General features: G+C 39.4%; 1 protein-coding gene across 3 annotated transcripts in view; it reads right to left on the bottom strand.

Annotated features, from left to right (window-relative positions):
• The window catches only part of Tmem232 (transmembrane protein 232), a 215055-nt gene that overhangs the window by 104195 nt on the left and 92634 nt on the right, over nucleotides 1-18226 (bottom strand). For all 3 annotated transcript variants that reach the window (XM_034521775.2, XM_076914662.1, XM_076914661.1), the window contains one exon: nucleotides 10028-10206. In XM_034521775.2, coding sequence (XP_034377666.1) covers nucleotides 10028-10206 — 179 coding nt within the window. The remainder of the gene's footprint in view (nucleotides 1-10027; nucleotides 10207-18226) is intronic.

Raw genomic sequence — 18226 nt, 5'->3', positions numbered from 1 at the left:
CCATAGTCACAGCTGACTTCTCGGCCCAGCTGAGAACCACAGGTTCTTAATTCAAAACTGCAGATGGCCACCATAAAACCTTTAAGAGTCTCAGAAGTCTGTTTGAAACTCCACAAGCCATGCCTCCATCGTCTGTAATGCCCTCTACATTCTTACATCTCGCAAGCTCCTTCAGAACAGCCCGCTGAGCTCGTGACTCTCAATGGCTTTTCCAGAGCAAAGTTCCAAAGTCCTTCCACAATCCTCCCCAGAACATGGTCAGGTCTGTCATGGAAACACCCCATGATCTGTTGTCCACATCCATATTAGTTAGGGTTACTATTTTTGGATAGGACACCATAACAAAAAGCAACTTTCAGAGGAAAGAAATGTGGGGAAGAAAAGGTTTATTTGGCTAACACTTCCCACATCACTGTTCATCATCTAAGGAACTCAGGCAGGGCAGGAGGCAGAGGCCATGGAGGGGTGCTGCTTACTGGCTTGCTCCTCATAGCTCGCTCAATGTGTATATGCAATACTCACACACAAACATGCTCACACACAACCCACTCAAGTTTTTTTTTTAAGGGAATTCAGTAGAGGAGGGAAGTCAGAGTATAATAAAGGTATGATTTCAAGCAGTCTGGGTAACCGTATATCTAAAAGCAAGTTAGCTAATCTTAGAGAAAATATGAATCCTCATTTAAATTTTTAATTTCCACATCTGTAAAATAAAGGTAAATATAGCACATGTCATAATTTTATGCCAATCTGATAATTAAGGCAAATATAGAACACACAGCAAATGCTTTACCAGTTTTAATAATACTATTACTGCCTTTAGTTTTAATAATAAAATTGAACCAGAGAGTGGAGAATGTATGCGATTTTACTGCTTCATACGTGGAGGCAGCTGGGAATTTAAGGCTAGCTTCTACTGTAAAGCAAGTTTGAGGCCAGTCTGACCATATTCAAACCTTGTCTCAAGCACTTAAGCAAAACAAAAATAATACCAACAGTGTAGTAAAATAAAATCCCATGTGTATAGATCTGAAACTCAAAACTTGCTGTATAGGGATGTTGCTCCTAAACACAACCATTTGCTTAACTCATCATTTCGAGGTCAGTAGCTTGAGCTGGGAACAGCAGAGGGATGTTCATCATTTTATCAGAGTCACTTCCATGTTGTCAGGTTCTGTGGAGACGGGCCAGTCTCAGACAGGGAGGGGGATGAGCTAGAGAGGCTCTGCTTGGCGCCAGGTTTTATTTCATCTTCTACTGAATAATAAACTTTGGGACATGACAGTTACTATGTTCCAGGAGAAGACACAAAGACTTCACTTTGTATGCCTCTGTCAAACTTCAGCTTGCATAAAATTACCCAAATCAAGTCAAATGGTGAAGACTCGAAATAGGAAAGTTATGCAAAGATGTCAATAAAAGAGTCTCAAATAAAATGTAAGCAATCACTGTATACTACAATTTCCAAAGCAGTAATTCAATATTATATATATATATGTGTGTGTGTGTGTGTGTGTGTGTGTGTGTGTGTATGAAATTTTGTGTAGCAACTTTACAAAGTTACCAAACAACTAAAATTTAATGAAGATAGCTCTCTCTCCAAACACATTGCTTTCTCTTCAAACAAACAAATCTGAAATCTACTTAGATTCTATTTTTATGAAACCAACCACATATCTACCCTTTGTTATTGTAAATCTACCTTTAAAATTAATGCCTATTACTGCACAATCAAACTGCTTTCCAGACTGTGCAAGTCATGGGAAGACTTCCTCATGGCAGGTCATCATCTGTGAAATGTTCTCTTATCTGGCCACCTTCCACCATTGAATGCAGCCATAATTTAAGTTTGCAGCTCAAATACTAGTTGAAGATAGCAATAGTTTATTTCTCACTAATATAAAATAGTATCTATGTGAGTGTCTAGAATGTGCAATGTGCTACCCATATATTTACTCCCCTATTTACATTATTGATACATGTTTGAAGACTATGTCTACTGCATAACAAACTAAAATTTTTATGTTTGGACTATTGTTTCAGACTTCTTTACATTCTCATATTAAATAAAAATAGGCTTAATAAGGACCCGATAATTATATTTTCATATACTTACTTTTTAATTATTAGAATTTATTTGCAGTTTTAAAAAGAAATGGGCAACGATGGTGTAAGCCTTAAACGCTAGCACTCAGGAGGCATAGATACACAGATCTCTGAGATCAGAGCCAGCCTGGTCTAAAGAGTGAGTTCCAAGACTGCCAGGACTACACACACACACAAACATACACACACACACAAAACTGTCTCAAAAAATTCTTGAAATAATCCAAGTGGCGCAATACAGCCAATGCACTGCTGAAATGTGGGTCTGCTCAACTGAGCAAAGCCTCTTAGATGCTGATGCTGGTGTGAGACTGACTGCTTCAGACTGCTCTACACGAATAGTGGCATAATTAACAATATTCAATCAGATCTGTTCTTCCCTGGATAAGTAAAAATTCAAATGCCAATTAAAACTCTAATACATCTTCTCCTTAAATGTTTCTTATGGATACAATATCACTATTATTATTTAATAATGATAATTTAAAAGATTTGTTTTATTCATAAGTCGAGTGACAATCTATATAAGAGGGAACAGATTGTCTGCCTATAGTCTCAAAGTGCAAATCAAAAGTTCAAGAATGCAGCAACTGACCTTTCTAAAATTATTAGACATGTTATTCTCACAACATTCATGCAAAGAGCTTTATAAAGCAGATGGCCCCGGAATCAGAACGCTTGATAGTTTTGCTGGAAGTGTCAGTGGGACAATTCATGTTTGCAGACTCAAACTGAACTCTTGCCATAGGCTTTGTGTGTACTTGCCTTTTCTGGTTTCCCTGATGACACAAACGTGAATGAAATCCTCATTACAGTCAAGGGCACATCCGACAACAAACTTGTCTGGAATTTTATATTCGACAAAGTCTTACCTGTATCCAACACTTTGAGAGAACGTTTTCACCAACCCACTTGTGATAATTAGCATTGGGGAGGTAAACTGCTTGCCCCAGGAAAGCGAGGCTACCAGTGTCAATTATGATGTCATCAAGACATTTTTTCTACAGTCATAGGAATGGGTTTATCACTATTTCTATTCAGTGATAAATGCAGTGCAGCCAGTTAGTAAAGAATGCATAGCTCCCCTCTGAGCACACAGAAGGTCACAATGTGACGGCCTCTCATCCCTTTCATGACATCTTTATCAAGTTTTTTCAGTCCTATCCATAATCAGCCCCTGTGGAATAAACATCTTTTCCGAGTCTTCAGCATAGCAATTAGGCATACAAAATAAATGTGGAACGTGGCCTGGCTCATCCTCACTAATCGCCATGTTGGGGAGGCAGCCAGTGCAACTGTGGGCTGAGGAGGAAGCCGGGGAAGGGCTTTTGCTATCTTTAAAATTTTATTAGCCTATAGGAAACATATAATTTTTCCTTCATTTTTTTTTCCGACGAGACGTGGAAGGAGGCGGGCGGGAGCGAGCAGGATTCGAATATGCACAGAGAGAGAGGGCGCGGACGGACCCGCGCCCTCTGCAGGCAGACACCTTACGGGCTGCGCCACCGCCGGTTCGCTGTTTTTCCTTCATTTTTACTGTCTTAATAGTAATCAAATGTAAAATAAATGATACTTCATACATTAGCTATTTTAGGATTTGTGTCTCGAAATCATATTTTTGCTGTTAACTTAATTGGCTCTCTCTGATTCTAAGTAACCTTGATATAAGGCAGGCCTAGAGTGATTGTCCTTTGGTCTTCATCATATATGTTATACTTATGATGTATTATTTACTATAATTTATTATTTAGAATCGAATACTAAATTAAATTTATACTAAATTAATATAGCTGCTTTTAGAAATTTCCAATTTACAGTTTTCTCTGAAGAAAACTTGCCTTCCCATCATTTCTGAGTTCAAAGAAGTGAGACCCTTCTACAGCCTAAGTGTCAAAAACGCATGCACAGCCGTTGAGCTTGTGACTACCCCAACTGTCAACTCACTGCCTGAGTATGAGGCTTTGCTTGCATTATCTAGTATCTGCTATGTTCGCTTTGCCCGATTGACTTATGAATTTCAAATGTAATTATCTATAGATATTTGCTAAAGCGTTGAAAACAGAAGAACATCTTACATCAAATGATTGGCTCTGAAAACACGCATAAAGACAGAATTCTAATAATAGAATACACAAATGTGAGCTAGCTTATGGGGTTACAGTGTCATCCATTTGAGATTTCAAGTGGCATAGAAAATAGATAGCACATCAGAGAACAGGAGACATAATTGAAAGAGTCATAAAAACAAACAGGAAAGAAGAGAATAAAGATCCATGAAAGGTATGCGCTTCTGACTCTATTAAAGTTGTCCAGAAGGCTAACTGCCCTTTCTATCACATCCCCTGACAGTCTATACAATGTCAGGAGTGAGGTCCACAGAGAATATGAGAGTATGGAGCATTTCTGTCCCAGGTCCCAGGAGAGGGACTACTAGGTGGTATAGTGGTGGTCACTACAGTTGATTTTCTTTTCACTCATTCATTTTGAGCTCTCAGTCAAAAAAAAAAAAAAAAAAAAAAAAAAAACCAAATAAAATATAAGTAGAGCATAATGGCAAATTGGTGAAAGTAAAACATTTTAGTTCCAGCAGGCAGTCACTGTCTGTATTCTTCCAAGGGTAGGGGGAAATATTTCCTAATCTTATGTAGTTCCTACATATTATCAATCACATCATACTGAGGATTAAAAAGCTGTCAAGTTAAACTTTGATTTTTTTTTTTTTTACTAAGAATGTGAAGCACAGACTCTGAATCATCAACTGGCTGCCCTTTTACCCTGCCAACATTTGTTAAGTCTATAATAAGAAGATTACAAAATCGAATAATTAATCACTAATTTAAACCTGAGAAAGAGCAAGAAACTTCAATGGCAGGAGAAAAGCATATACTTTAAAATGATGAGAAATCAACCTGACTGAAAAAAAAAAAAGATATAAAGAAGAAATAACAGCATTCTGTAAATGAACAAAGTGTCAGGCAGAGGACACATTACTGCTGACTGGAGTGAACTGGCCTGAGACAGGCTGACTCCATGTCAGGCTGAAAACTAGCAGTTCAGAAGACCAGGCCTGAGTTTCTACTTCCCACACTGAGCAAGTCAGTTACTGGAACAACCAACCACAGGCTTGTGTAAAATGAATCCCTTCCCAGTTTGCAAGAGTTGAACTTGCAGCCAAGAGGTCAAGAGAATTGGCATGAAACAAGAATAGTTAGTCTGAATCTTAGCATCACACAGACCCCCAGAGATAGAAACCACTAATCAAGATATAAATTACCTACCCCAATGTTCCTCTTTTTAGCTTTAAAACTGAATCTGTGAGTTCAGTTGGGGTCCTTCCATCCTGATGGAATTGGGCCCCTGCATGCTTTCTTCAGTAACTCATGGACCCTAACACTGCAGCGTCATGTCTCTATTTTCAGGAGAATGACTCAGTAAACATCTTTAAAACGTCTCAATTTTTTTTACTATGCAAATTTAGACACTTTTGAGGATGGGTAATTAACTCACTGCTACAAGCAAGCTATGAAACACCCATGAAATATGATTGAGCTGTAGGGTTTTGTTAGCATACTTATAAATGCCTCTAAAGGAAACAGCCTGAAACACAAGTTTCCCTCCTCAAGGTGGAATTCTAGCAGCTTGTTAGGGTGGTGCCTCAGGCCTGAGCTGCCATCAGTGCTGCTTACCCTGACTATCCTGAGATGGAAATCTGGTCGACCACAAGGAGATCTGCCTATTTGCAGAAGCTCATTCACAGCTATGTCCAAAGCTAAGAGTAACTCATCTCTGTGAGAACCAGGCCAATACCAGCTCAGCTTCCCAACTCCTTATTTTGGAACCTTTAAACAAACCATACTCCAAAAATCAGCAGTCCTCCATCAATTCTGGAAAGATTTTCTAGCCTTTGGACCGTATTTTTATGACCTGAAGAAACGAAGAAGCCAGTACAGAAGAAATAATTTAATTGGTTTTCTTTGTTTTGTGATTATCTTCAAGTCCCTCAAGATATTTCCCAACTTAACTTTCTTCATGTGAAGTTTATCAACATTTGATATTAAGTTTTTATATTTACTATAAATGTCCCCTTCTTTCATTGTTCATTTTAGAAATAGTAAGACTGGAAGTTTTAAAACACAACTTTTATGATTTTTATTTATTTGTTTAGCAGAAATTATATTTACTTTGTAATATTAACTCAACATCACAGGCAGCCTATTCATTGAGGACTTATCTGTCTCACTTTCAGAGAAGGACTGAGAGATAAATACACTCAAGGTCACTCAAGGGCAGCATCTCTGTAATGGCCTTCGGCTTGCACAGGGCCCTGGGGCTTCTGTACTGCCTGTCACTGGGCTTTTCCCGTCCTGTGGGTGTTCAGTAGTGGCTCCTCCTATGAGCAAGGTTAGTATCCCTGAGCATCCAAAACTACTGAGGCTGTGGACTTTCATTTGTTGCAGTCCAGGAGATTATATGGAGTTGGAATTTAAACTCTTGCTTTATTTCTGTTCATGGCTGTTCCAGCAGTACATCTGACAACTTCTTTTCATTTTTCATTTACTGTATGACATATTTCCAATGGAAAACTGCCACGCCTAAGTGCACAGGTTGTCATAACTAAGTACCATGTTAAATGATGTGGTAATGAATACCTTCATCTTGGTTTTCTACATACACTAAATCAATTTAATCATTTTTGGTTTCTCGGAAATCCATTCATTCTCCCACTTGATTGGCCAGGGATCTCAAAAGACTATAAACTATAAGATGAACATATAAGAATTTATTAGATGGGTTCACGTTAAAATAGTAACAAGTATTTCACACAAAAGTAGCTGAGAATCCATCAGTTGCTTGGTCGCTGGGGCACGGTGCCTCAATGTAGGAGTCTTTCAGTGGGTGTCTCACATTGAAGAAGCCTGCTAGTTGCTCAGACCGTGAGATAGCAACTGCAATCTGGTGTCAAAAACCTGGAAGGTTCCTAGAGAGCTGTGTGTCCTTAGTAAAGTATGGGAGCCTGGAAACACCAGTCTGACATCACCAAAGTGCGAAGCATCAAGAGGGTCAGGGTGAGTCAACTCAGAGCAAAGGGAAGCCTGAGCCAGATAAAGGTGAAGAATCTTTCTTCTGGCTGTGCCTCTTTTATCTCATCAGGTTCAGCCCTTCCTACATCGATTATAACAATCAGGGCTTTCTTCTTTTTTAGTTATGTATTTGACTTTAATTGTTAACAATTACTGCTCATCAAAATCAATCATATATAGCAGACCACTTATTTCTGGAATGTTCTAAGAATTCAGTAATATGTTTGTAGCCTTGGAGGATGGATTTTTTAAATATTACTAAAATATAATCAACTCATTTTTCTCTCATTCATTTTGCTGACCTCTAACTCCTTCCATGTCCTTTGCTCCTTATTCCCTGTTGGATTCCTTCCCTCTAATTTATATATATGTATAAATATACATGTGCATAAATATATATGTATAAATATATACTTGAATAAATAAACAAACAGAACCTGTTGGATCTATTTGGTGTGGCATATATGCATATGATTTCAGGGCTGACCACTTAGTGTTGAATGACAAATTAAGAGGTTCATCCCTGGGGAAAGACTATTTCTAAAGCTCTTAACCTCTTTCTTTAGTTGCTTGTAGGAGGGTGGGTTTGGTTTGGTTTGGTTTGGTGTTTGGTTTGGTTTAGATTGGTGGTTTGGTTTGGTTTGTTGTCTAAGGACAGCCCCTGGAAATTTCCCCTTTACATGTTAGCATGTCTGTCAGTGTTGTCATTGTCTAGGTCTTGTTTAGATGGTCATATTTTTGAGATATCTTTACAGCAGACTTCCGGGCCCTCGGGCTCACAGTCTTTCTTCTCCTCATTCTTTGATGTTCCCTGGGTCCTAGAGACAGGAATTGTGTGGCAGGTGTTTCCCATGGGCCTCGGCCTCACATGATTGACCAGTCATGGTAATCTCTGTCTATTGCAAACAGAATGGGAGCTATACTAACTGTGGCCTTAAGGATAAGTATTTAGAACGCAATTAGGAAGTATGCTGGTAGTAGTTCTCGTCTAAGACCCATGATTTTACTAGCCTTAAGTAGTTGGCTATGTTTCCAGTAACAGGAATGATTTTGTTCCTGTTGAGTTAGCCTTAAGTCCAGTTATAGAGTTGTTGTTTAGTGGTACAGTGCCACTACTGTACCTTGAGGAATATCTTGCCTTGCTGGTGATAGTTGTGGTCCAATAGCTTCAAGACTGGGTAAGACTGTTGGTTGCTTCCCCCTTATCAAGTTGCATAGTACTTTCCAGGACTATAAAAGTTACCCACAGGGAGAAGGCTTTTAAGTCAGGGCATTAGGGTATTAGTTATTGGTGTCTTCTTCAGCAATAGGGACTTACCTTCTATCTATGGGAAGAATCCCAGGACAACAGCAATACCCAATCAGAACTATTCTTCAGGTGTGGCTCCCTACTAGGGTGATTGTCATTTGTACCAAGTTGACATTCAGACCAGCCATCACACTCTACATTCTCAAATACATTAGCATAAACTTGTAAAAAACCTAATAGTTGTTTTATAATCCTTAGAGCTTCATTCCATTTACCCCTCCAGTTTTTGTGATGAATATTTCTCTATTTTCCCCATTGGTACCTATTCTACAAATTGTCCTCTGTGCTCTAAAGAATAATTTTTGAACTAATTAATTTTATGCTTTGAATGAATAATCTATTACTCTATTTTTTGTTTTTGCTTTTGCAAACAGCTTAACTTTTTTCCTAAATTTTACTTCATGCCCTATAACCTGTCTAGAAGCAACTTCTGTGTGTACATAGTATATGTATGGGTTGTGGGGATATCTGCATGTGTTCAAGACTTGAAAGTAGAATTAGAATTACTAAAGAAAGCAGAAGCTGAGATAAAACTGGAAATGAGAAACCTGAGGTAAGCCTCACCAAAAGAGCACAAGACATGGAAGAAAGCATCCCAGACATGGAAGACAAGAGAGAAGAAATGGATATCACAACCAAAGGAAATATGAAACAAATCCAAGCACAAAACATTTAGGAAATCTTGAACTCTATGAAAGAGCAAATCATAGGAACAGAGGGGTGAAAAACTGAGGCCAAACGTGCAGAAATGACTTTCAACAAAATCATAGAAGAAAATTTCCCTAAGTTTTTCAAGGTACAAGAAGCATACAAAAACACCAAATAGACAGGATCAAAAAAGAAATGATCTATAACATGTAATAATTAAAATACTAAATACACACATATACATATAATAAATATACATATTAAAATCTGCAAGTCAAAGAGACTAAGTAACACATGGCTTCTCAGTGAAGACTCTAGGAGCCTGAAGGGCCTGGACAGATGTTCTACAATCTTTAAGAAGCCACAGAGGACAGCTGACCTCTCTGACCGCTCTGTGTAGAAAATAGTGCCACATTCATCAAACCCACCTCCCTTCCCAGAAGAAATCCTGGAGTCAGAAGTCTATGTTCCTGAAAGTTTATCACCTACTGAACTTCTATGCCATATTTTTCTAAAAAGAGGGAGAAACTGTGGTTTGGTGACTTAGAGGTGTGCCTACTACATGCCTGTGAGAACTTTTCACTGTATTGATGTACTGAAATCGATGTTTGAATTAGTCTCTGCTTGGGTTGTTTTATTTGGTTTTGGCTTGCGTTTGTTGAGTTTACTTACTTCTGCTTATACTAAAAGTTTCAAGGGTCTCATTTTATAATGTCATCTGGAACTTGGCTCTTGTCATTGAACAGTAGTAGGTGCCCATGGAAGTCAAGGTGAAATGCTGGGTGACAAGCCACTCCTGCTCACTGGATGTGGAAGTTCCACTTTCTGTAGAGAGCTGTTAAACATGGTTCCTGCTGATGGGAGGACAAGTTTGACAGCTTACCTGGGCTATAACTAATGCGCCTTGGATTCTCGGGTCTTCCTCATAATCCTTTATCTTTTGCAGTGTTTGCCATATCATTTGTCTAAGTCCATCCTGTTCCTCGTCACCCTGAAGTTCCCATGACATCTTCACCAGGTTATACACTATGCCATAGTATCCAATCCAGATCACCTTCTCACCTGCAGGGACGACGATGATGATGATGATGATAATGATGATGATGGAGAAGAGAAAGAAGATAACAATTTTTGAGACTATACTGTCTTATAAATAAAAAAGACAAATTCATTTTATTCACCTTGATAATTAATGCTATTAATCTAGAGAAATTGAAATTTAGAACACTCTCAAACCTAAACACCACAAAATAGTTAGAAATTTAGCTATATTAAGTTCTACTCTCAAGATTAAAATAATATCATGTATTCTCCAATTACTCTTTTTACCTAACTAGGCTATACTTTATATGATGATGCTTAGCATCGATAATTCTGATTTAGGTAGACATAGGAAAAATAAATTTGAATAATAAAATAATAACACAATCCTCAGAAGGGAGATAAAATAAATTTAGTCAAAGAATAATATGGAAAAAAACTGGGCCTATGGGAAAACCTTAAATTTTCAAAAGAAAAAGAATACACTTTTACAAGGAGGTGGAAGGTTTAAAAAAACCCAAAACTTCAATAAAAATAATTTTTATTTGAAAAACCCAGACATAATCATTCATGCCTTTATTTCCAGCACTTGGGAAACAAAAGCAGACAGATCTTTGTGAGTTCGAAGCCAGCCTGGTCTACATAGTGTGTTCCAGGACATCCAGAGCTACATAGTGAGATCCTGCCTTGAACAAAACAAACAAAAGAATAATAATTATTATTTTAATTGACATGAACTGAAGTCCCAACTATGTTTGGATTCTAGCCTGTGCTGTACTTCTGTTATATAGGCCTTATATTTATTTAGCACGTGTGTGTGATACATATATACATATACCTTTGTGTGTTTGTGTGTGTGTGTATGTATGTATGTATGTATGTATGTATGTATGTGTGTTTAGCACATGAGAGTAAATACATGAAACCAACTTGTTTCAAAGGTTTCCCATTGTCACACAGCTGATGAGCAATAGAGTAGGTAAAGCTCTATGTGACCTATGCCATGCAGCACATGCCCTAATTCAAACAAGGACTGTTCTAATTCACACATTCATTCTCGGGGAAAGAAAAGACCACAAGGTAAGAAAAGTAAGGGAAAGGCTAGGAGAAACAAAGAGAAAATGTGCACACATTTGAGATACTGAAGAAAGGCGTCCTCTAGTCTCCTGTCCTAAAGGTCATTCACTCTCTATGTCACTGTCACTTACAAAGAAAGGAAGGAAGGAAAGAAGAAAAGGAGGGAGGAAGGAAGGGAGAGAGGAAGGAAGGAAGAAAGGAAGAAAGAAAGGAAGGAAAACAAGCAGCCAGACATCTAGTAAGATGTACCTCCCCATGTCAACTAAATTATGTACAACTAAGGGACTGTGATATTCAAAGTTCTGTAATTGAAAAATGGGTCTATTGACAAATAGTAATGTTTTCCACTACCAAAACAGAATATAATAAAAAATGCAAATTTAACTATGTTTTCTTTCTTGGAAATAGACAACCAGTGGCTTCAAGCAGAGGACCAGTCTGGGGAGCTGGGATGACTTACATGAGAAGTTGGAGAGCGAGCGAGCGGTAGAGCCTTGGAAAGATGATGTAATGGGACAGCTGGTAGAGCATGGAAGGGAGCTGGAGGAGGCAAGACCTCATCTGACCTTGCAAGCAGGGTGATTTGGAGAAAGGGTAAAGATGGATGTTGGAGACTGGCCTCGTGTACCAGAAAGAAAAAAGTCAGCCAACAAGTGCTACACCAGATTCCTACTCACCTTATAGTCAGGCTTACTGCAGACAAGGCAGCCATTCCTAATCCATGATGTGTCATTTGTCTCTGTATAAAATCCCAAATTAGAGAGCCAGACAGCCATGGCTCTGACTGTTTAATATATCATTTTAGAGTACATCCGTCACCGTTCATCCACCTCACTTGCAAATACATTACACACATGGAGGTAGCCAGGACTCCAGATACATATGTAGCAGAGGATGGCTTTATCTGAAATAAGTGGCAGGGGAGGCCCTTGGTCCTGTGGAGGCTTGATGCTAGAAGGGTGAGGCAGGAGTGGGCGAATGGATGGAGCACACCCCTCACAGAGGCAAAAGGGAGGGGGTGAGGGAAGATGGGATAGGGGGTAGTGGACAGGTAACTGGGAAGGGGATATCACTTGAAATGTAAATGAATAAAATGATTAATAAAAATGGCACAAAAAGAGAGAGAGAGAAAGGAAGGAAGGAAGGAAGGAAGGAAGGAAGGAAAGAAGGAAGGGAGGGAGGGAGGAAGGAAGGAAGGTCAAAGATGGGAGTTCTTGAGTAAATGCTGAATTCTGTCTTCTAAGGTTAATGTAAACTATCCCTTTCATTTAAACCCTGTCTGTCCATCCAACAGTACACTACACTTAAGCTGCCTCTAAGCCATTCTTCTGTTCATTTCCTATTAAGAAACTCTCTGAATCTTCATAGTTAGATTCCTGACTTGCACGTACAAGATTACATGTCTATCATATTGGAAGGGTGTGTGTCATCCATAGTTCTGGGAAGTGGGTATAGTTTGATCACTCTGACTTACCTCACTTAGCCTCATGACTACAGCACAGAGGATGAGGGCAAAAACAATCTCCATTTGTCTAGGATTAGTGTGCTGCTTAACTGCTTTTAAGGACAAAACTGGAGTTGGGCTAAAGGAAATCAGAGTAGCTGAACCAATAATCGGACTCCTGCAGAGGTGCAGTTCAAAGGAGAGAGGGGACGTCGCACTCGGCTGAAGAAATGAGTTCATATTAATATGAAGGCTGTAAAGTTAGCTAACAGTAAATGGTCCATATGCAACAGTTGATGTCTCAGCAAAGGTGTGATGCTCTGCCTGTTCCACACAGTGTTCCATCCATTCAGTCAGTGAACTGCATGATAGGAGTTGTATGATAATAGGTTCTTATTGTGACAGGCAGGAGACTGGAGAGGAAGAAACAAATGCCAGCTATCAGGGAGAGCAACTGATAAAATTTGTGTGGTGGGCAAAGAATATGAAGGTCAAAGGAGAAGCTCGTTTTTTAAAGTTAGGAGACAGAAACAATTGTGAAATCCCTTTCAAAAATGAGACTGTTGTTCGGAGGAGTCAGTTTGGGAGACAAGACAAAGAGCATTTGGAAAATGTGGAAGGATGGGGGTGTGAGGGTCTGGCTTCCAGTGGCACAAAGATTTTTCTTAAAACATGCCTGAAAGAAGTGCACCATGAAAAACATGAGTGACGTTGCTTTGCACAGTGGGATAATACTGGGGCTCACACAGGTAAAGACTATTTGAGGGTTTTATTATTGTTGTATTTTTAAAATGTATTTATTTTTTCTGTCAGGGTCTGTGTGTGTCTGTGAGTGTGTGTCTGTGAGTGTGTGTGTGTGTGTGAGTGTGTGAGTGTGTGAGTGTGTGAGTGTGTGTCTGTGAGTGTATGTGTCTGTGAGTGTGTGAGTGTGTGTGTCTGTGAGTTTGTGTCTATGAGTATGTGAGTGTGTGTGTGTCTGTGTGTGTGTCTGTGAGTATGTGAGTTTGTGTGTGTCTGTGTGTGTGTGTCTGTGTGTGTGTGTCTGTGAGTTTGTCTGTGTGTTGGCATATGGGGGTCAAAGGACAACTTGAGGGAATCAGTTTTCTCCATCTACCATGTGGGTCACAGGGATTAATCCAAAGATGATCACACCTGATGACAAACACCTGCACCGACCGAGGCGTCTCATTTGTCCCAATTTTGAATTTTTAAGTTATTTTTCAAACTGAGTCTTAAGTGAGAAAAGACTTAATAAGATTTACTTCCAGTAATTATATATATATTATGCGTGTGTTATGTGCAAATGCCTGTGAAGAGCAGAAAAGGGTGTCAGACACCCATGAGCTGAACACACAATAGGATCTAACTCCAGTCTCATGATAAAGCTCATGACCACCAAGCCAATTCCCCAGCCATGAAAAGGGCTTTGGATTTCTTTGTTAATTTTGTATCCATCCACTGTGCTGAAGTTTTATCAGCTGTAAGAGTTCTCTGGTGGAATTCTGTGGGTCACTTATGTATATTGTCATATAATATCATATCAAATCATATCATATAGTAGTCTAGGCTGGCATCTATGGTTTCTTAAAGGTTGCAAGATATCTGTTCAGGCCCTTCTAGCTTTTATAGTCTCTCTTGAGAAGTTGGAGGTAATTCTGATAAGTCTGCTTTTATATGTTACTTGGACTTTTTCCCTTGCAGCTTTTATATTCTCTTTTTGTTCTGTAGATTTTGTGCTTTGACTGTTATGAGGCAGGAGGATTTTCTTTCTTATAAGCTTCTTGTATGTTTATAGGATTTCCTTTTTTAGATTAGGAAAGTTTTCTTCTATCATTTTGTTGAACATATTTTCTGGGCTTTTCTTTCTTCACCTTCTTCTATTCCTATTACTCTTATGTTAGGTCTTTTTGTGGTATCTCAGATTTCCTGGATGTTTTGTGTCAGGGATCTTTTAGATTTAGGATTTTCTTTGACTAATGTTTTAGTTTCATGTATCTTCTACGTCTGAGATTCTCTCTTCCATCTATTATTCCATCACTAATATTCTATTAGTGATGCTGGCATTTGTTGTTCCTGTTCACTCTCCTAGGTGTTCCGTACCCAGGATCCCCCTCAGTCTGTGTTTTCTTTATTGCTTCTATTTCCATTTTCAGGTCTTGAACAGTTTTATTTCTTTCTTTCATCTATTCAATTGTATTTTCCTGTATATCTTTAAGGAATTTGTTTCCTCTGTAAAGACCTCTACCTGTTTGGTTGCATTTCCTGGATTTCTTTAATAGATTTACCCATTTCCTCTTTAAAGGCCTCTATCATCTTTATAAGATCAGATATAAGGTCATTTTCTTATGCTTCGGCTGTGTTAGGATATCCAGGGCCTGCTGTAGTGGAGTAGCTGTGCTCTGAAGGTGTCATATTGTCCAGGCTTTTGTTGATTGTGTTCTTTTGAGGGGTTTGGCCATCTGGATGGCTTTGGTCCCTGAATATTTCTATTATAGTTAAGTATTGGGGGGTTAACCTCAGTGGCCCTGGTGTTGCCGATCTCTGATGGGTTTCTTTTAGCTGTATGGTTCAGGATCTGCAGGTCTGATGAAGGTGAGTGAAGAGGTGGTAGGAGAAAGGAGGTCCCAGACTGCTCAGAGCAGCTGGGGATGCCCCAGAGGACTCAGCAAGCCGGGGAGGTATATGGGGGAAGGAAAGCTAATGTGTATGGTTCAGGTTCCACAAGTCTGAGGAAGGTGGGAAGAGAGATGGCAGAACAGAGCTACCTGAATATTCATTCCGTCATCTCTCTTCAAGCCCTGCATTCTATCTCCCCCTTGATCCACTGTGTTGCCGAAGCTTTCTGCAGAGCTTTTTATTCCACATCCTGCAGTTTTTACTTCTAGTCATTCATATTGATTTTCTTCAATTTTTCTGTCATTATTGAATTCCACTTTCATATTAATTTTTCATTTCATTCTATTTATGTTCTCTTGGAATGCATTTGTGACTTTTAAGATTTATTTGAACAAACTTAAAATTGTTGTTTTACATTTTTGCCTGGGACATCCACTGGTTTACTCTCATTAGAGGGTGCTTCTTTCTGTGACTTCTAAGGCGTCAGGTCACTTTGTTTTTTCTTGGTCCTTGTTTTTGTGCAATGGTTCTTTCACACATGGAGTTAGACTGTTGGTTGGATATTTCTTTAACCACCCTAAATTACTCAGTGGAAGTGCTTGCAATCATCAAAATGTTTCCAAGAGACTTGATTACAGTAGAATTACGTCTCCATTTTTTTTCTATACTGAAGATCTCGTTCACTAGTTAGAGCCTCAGCCCCGGATCAATATTGAATATTCCCAGAATTATATAGTTTCTATCAGTAAAACTATCAATGAGTAGGGCACAATGAAAATGCAGTGACCATCCAGTAAAAAGTGATCACCCCTTAAACTCAGATTGTTTTGGGAAGTGGAGGAACGTGTGTAGTGCTGTGAACGCTGAGGTGTTCATTACTGCTTGGGGGTGGAGGGAAAACAGTAACACTCGTGGTTAGAGCTGGATCAGGAAAGAAGCATAGAAAATAGAAACTAAATAGAAGTGGTAAACAGTGCTGGGGAGATGGTCTGCCATTAAATGTTAAGTATCACAACCAAAGAAAGTGGGAGACACACGGACAAGGGAGAGAGAAGACATGTCTGTGACTAATGGTAAAGTAAATGGAGGTAAAGAAAAATTACAGTTTGATAGCCTAAATCAATCCCAGATTTCAGAAGCCTGACACATGGGGGATCCCAAACTAGGCCATGCTATGTTCCTTGGAATGACCAATGATGATGATGGTGGTGGTGATGATGGTGGTGGTGGTGATGATGATGATGTAAAGAAAGGAATCAAAGAGAGAGACTAAAAATAACCAGTATCTTGATGACTTGACATTGGGCTTTAAATAAAAGAGAAGAGGAGAGAGATGAACATGGTAGAGAGTCTGAATGTGATCTCTTGCCTGCCTGGCATCCAGATTCTCGGTGTTCCTTCCCGGACTTCCAGATGCTAGTCACACCTGTGTGCGTTCAGATCACAGATGCTGGCCAGGCCCATCAGTGAAAGGTTCTTTACAGGTTGGGTTGGGAATGCTGATTTTTCCTTGAGAGGACCTTCCCAATGTCTATCACCTGATTAGAGACTGTAGCTCAATCCTTCTGCAGACTCTGGTTCTAACCAGGCTTCCACCTCATTGGATACTGCATGGTTCTACTTCCCAGTTTTTACTGTATAATCTAAAAGTATCCTGTTGGTCTCTCTTTGCTCTGAGATTCCCTGGTTGCCATCCCCAGAGGTTCTAGCTGTCTCCTGAGGAGAGTCGATTTTTAAATGACTTCCTATCATTGCTTCAGTGATATGCCCAGAAGAGAGGTTCTTCCTCGTGCTTCCTCTCTCTGCCACTGCAGCAGACAACTTCTGTCTCCTTCCCTTTTCTCTGGTCTTTAAAATCTCTGTTAATGAACATGTTGTGCACACTTTCTCACGTCTCTGCCATGGCTCCTGCCCTCTGGTATGGCAGCTCTGCTTCCCCAGGAGGAAGGAGCTCCCTCGGGATGATGTGGTGGATATGCTTGAATATGCTTGGCCCAGGGAGTGGCACTATTAGCCTTGTTGGAGGAAGTGTGACACTGTGGGGTGAGCTTTGAGACCCTGCTCCTAGTTGTTTGAAGACAGTCTGCTCCTAGCTCCCTTTGAATAAAGAGAGAACTCTCAGCTCCTCCATTGCCACGCCTAGCTGGTCGCTGCTGCACTTCCTGCTGTGATGATGATGAACTGAAACTCAGAACCTGTAAGCCAGCAGCAATTAAATGTTTTGCCTTGGTCGTGGTGTCTGTTCACAGCAATGGAAACCCTAAGACAAATGGATTTTTTCTCCTGTTCTGATTTATATGTTCCCGTTTTATTTTGATATTTAAACCATTGATATTTAGCTGATACTCATCTCTTCTTATAGTTGTTATCAAGTATTCCACAGCTTATTACCCAGAGATTCTAATAGATTATGTCTACATGTTGCTCTACAGCTTCTATTCTTCTGACCTCAGTGCTTTGATCCTCCTGCCATAGTCTCCTGCAGAGCTGACTTTATGTGCTACCATCCCTGTCTCCCAACTTCCTGACCTTAGAAAAGAGCAATTAAAATACATACAACCCACTTTTCTTCACACATCTAGATTATTAATTGAAGAAAAGCATTTGATAGGACACCAGCAGTTTGTGTCAAATTGGATATGATTTAGTTTTATGGTCCTCAAGCTCAATAACAAATCCAGAAAACGCATTCTGGTAACTGTGTTCTCAAACTCAAAATTCTTTTGACAATTCCTTCTGATTTTTTTTTTTTACAAGTAAGCTGCTTGAACTGCAGTGGAGTATTGCTAATAATATCAATGAGGAGAGCCTATTACATGTGGTGTACTGACAGTTAATAACAGGAGAAACCTTTTGGAGACAGATGGCATGTGCTGCAACTGTCACAGAAAGCCTTCTCATCCG

Source organism: Arvicanthis niloticus, chromosome 17, assembly GCF_011762505.2.
Source record: "Arvicanthis niloticus isolate mArvNil1 chromosome 17, mArvNil1.pat.X, whole genome shotgun sequence".
In the NCBI taxonomy this organism is placed as follows: domain Eukaryota; kingdom Metazoa; phylum Chordata; class Mammalia; order Rodentia; family Muridae; genus Arvicanthis; species Arvicanthis niloticus.
This window is presented reverse-complemented; position numbering and strand designations above follow the sequence as displayed.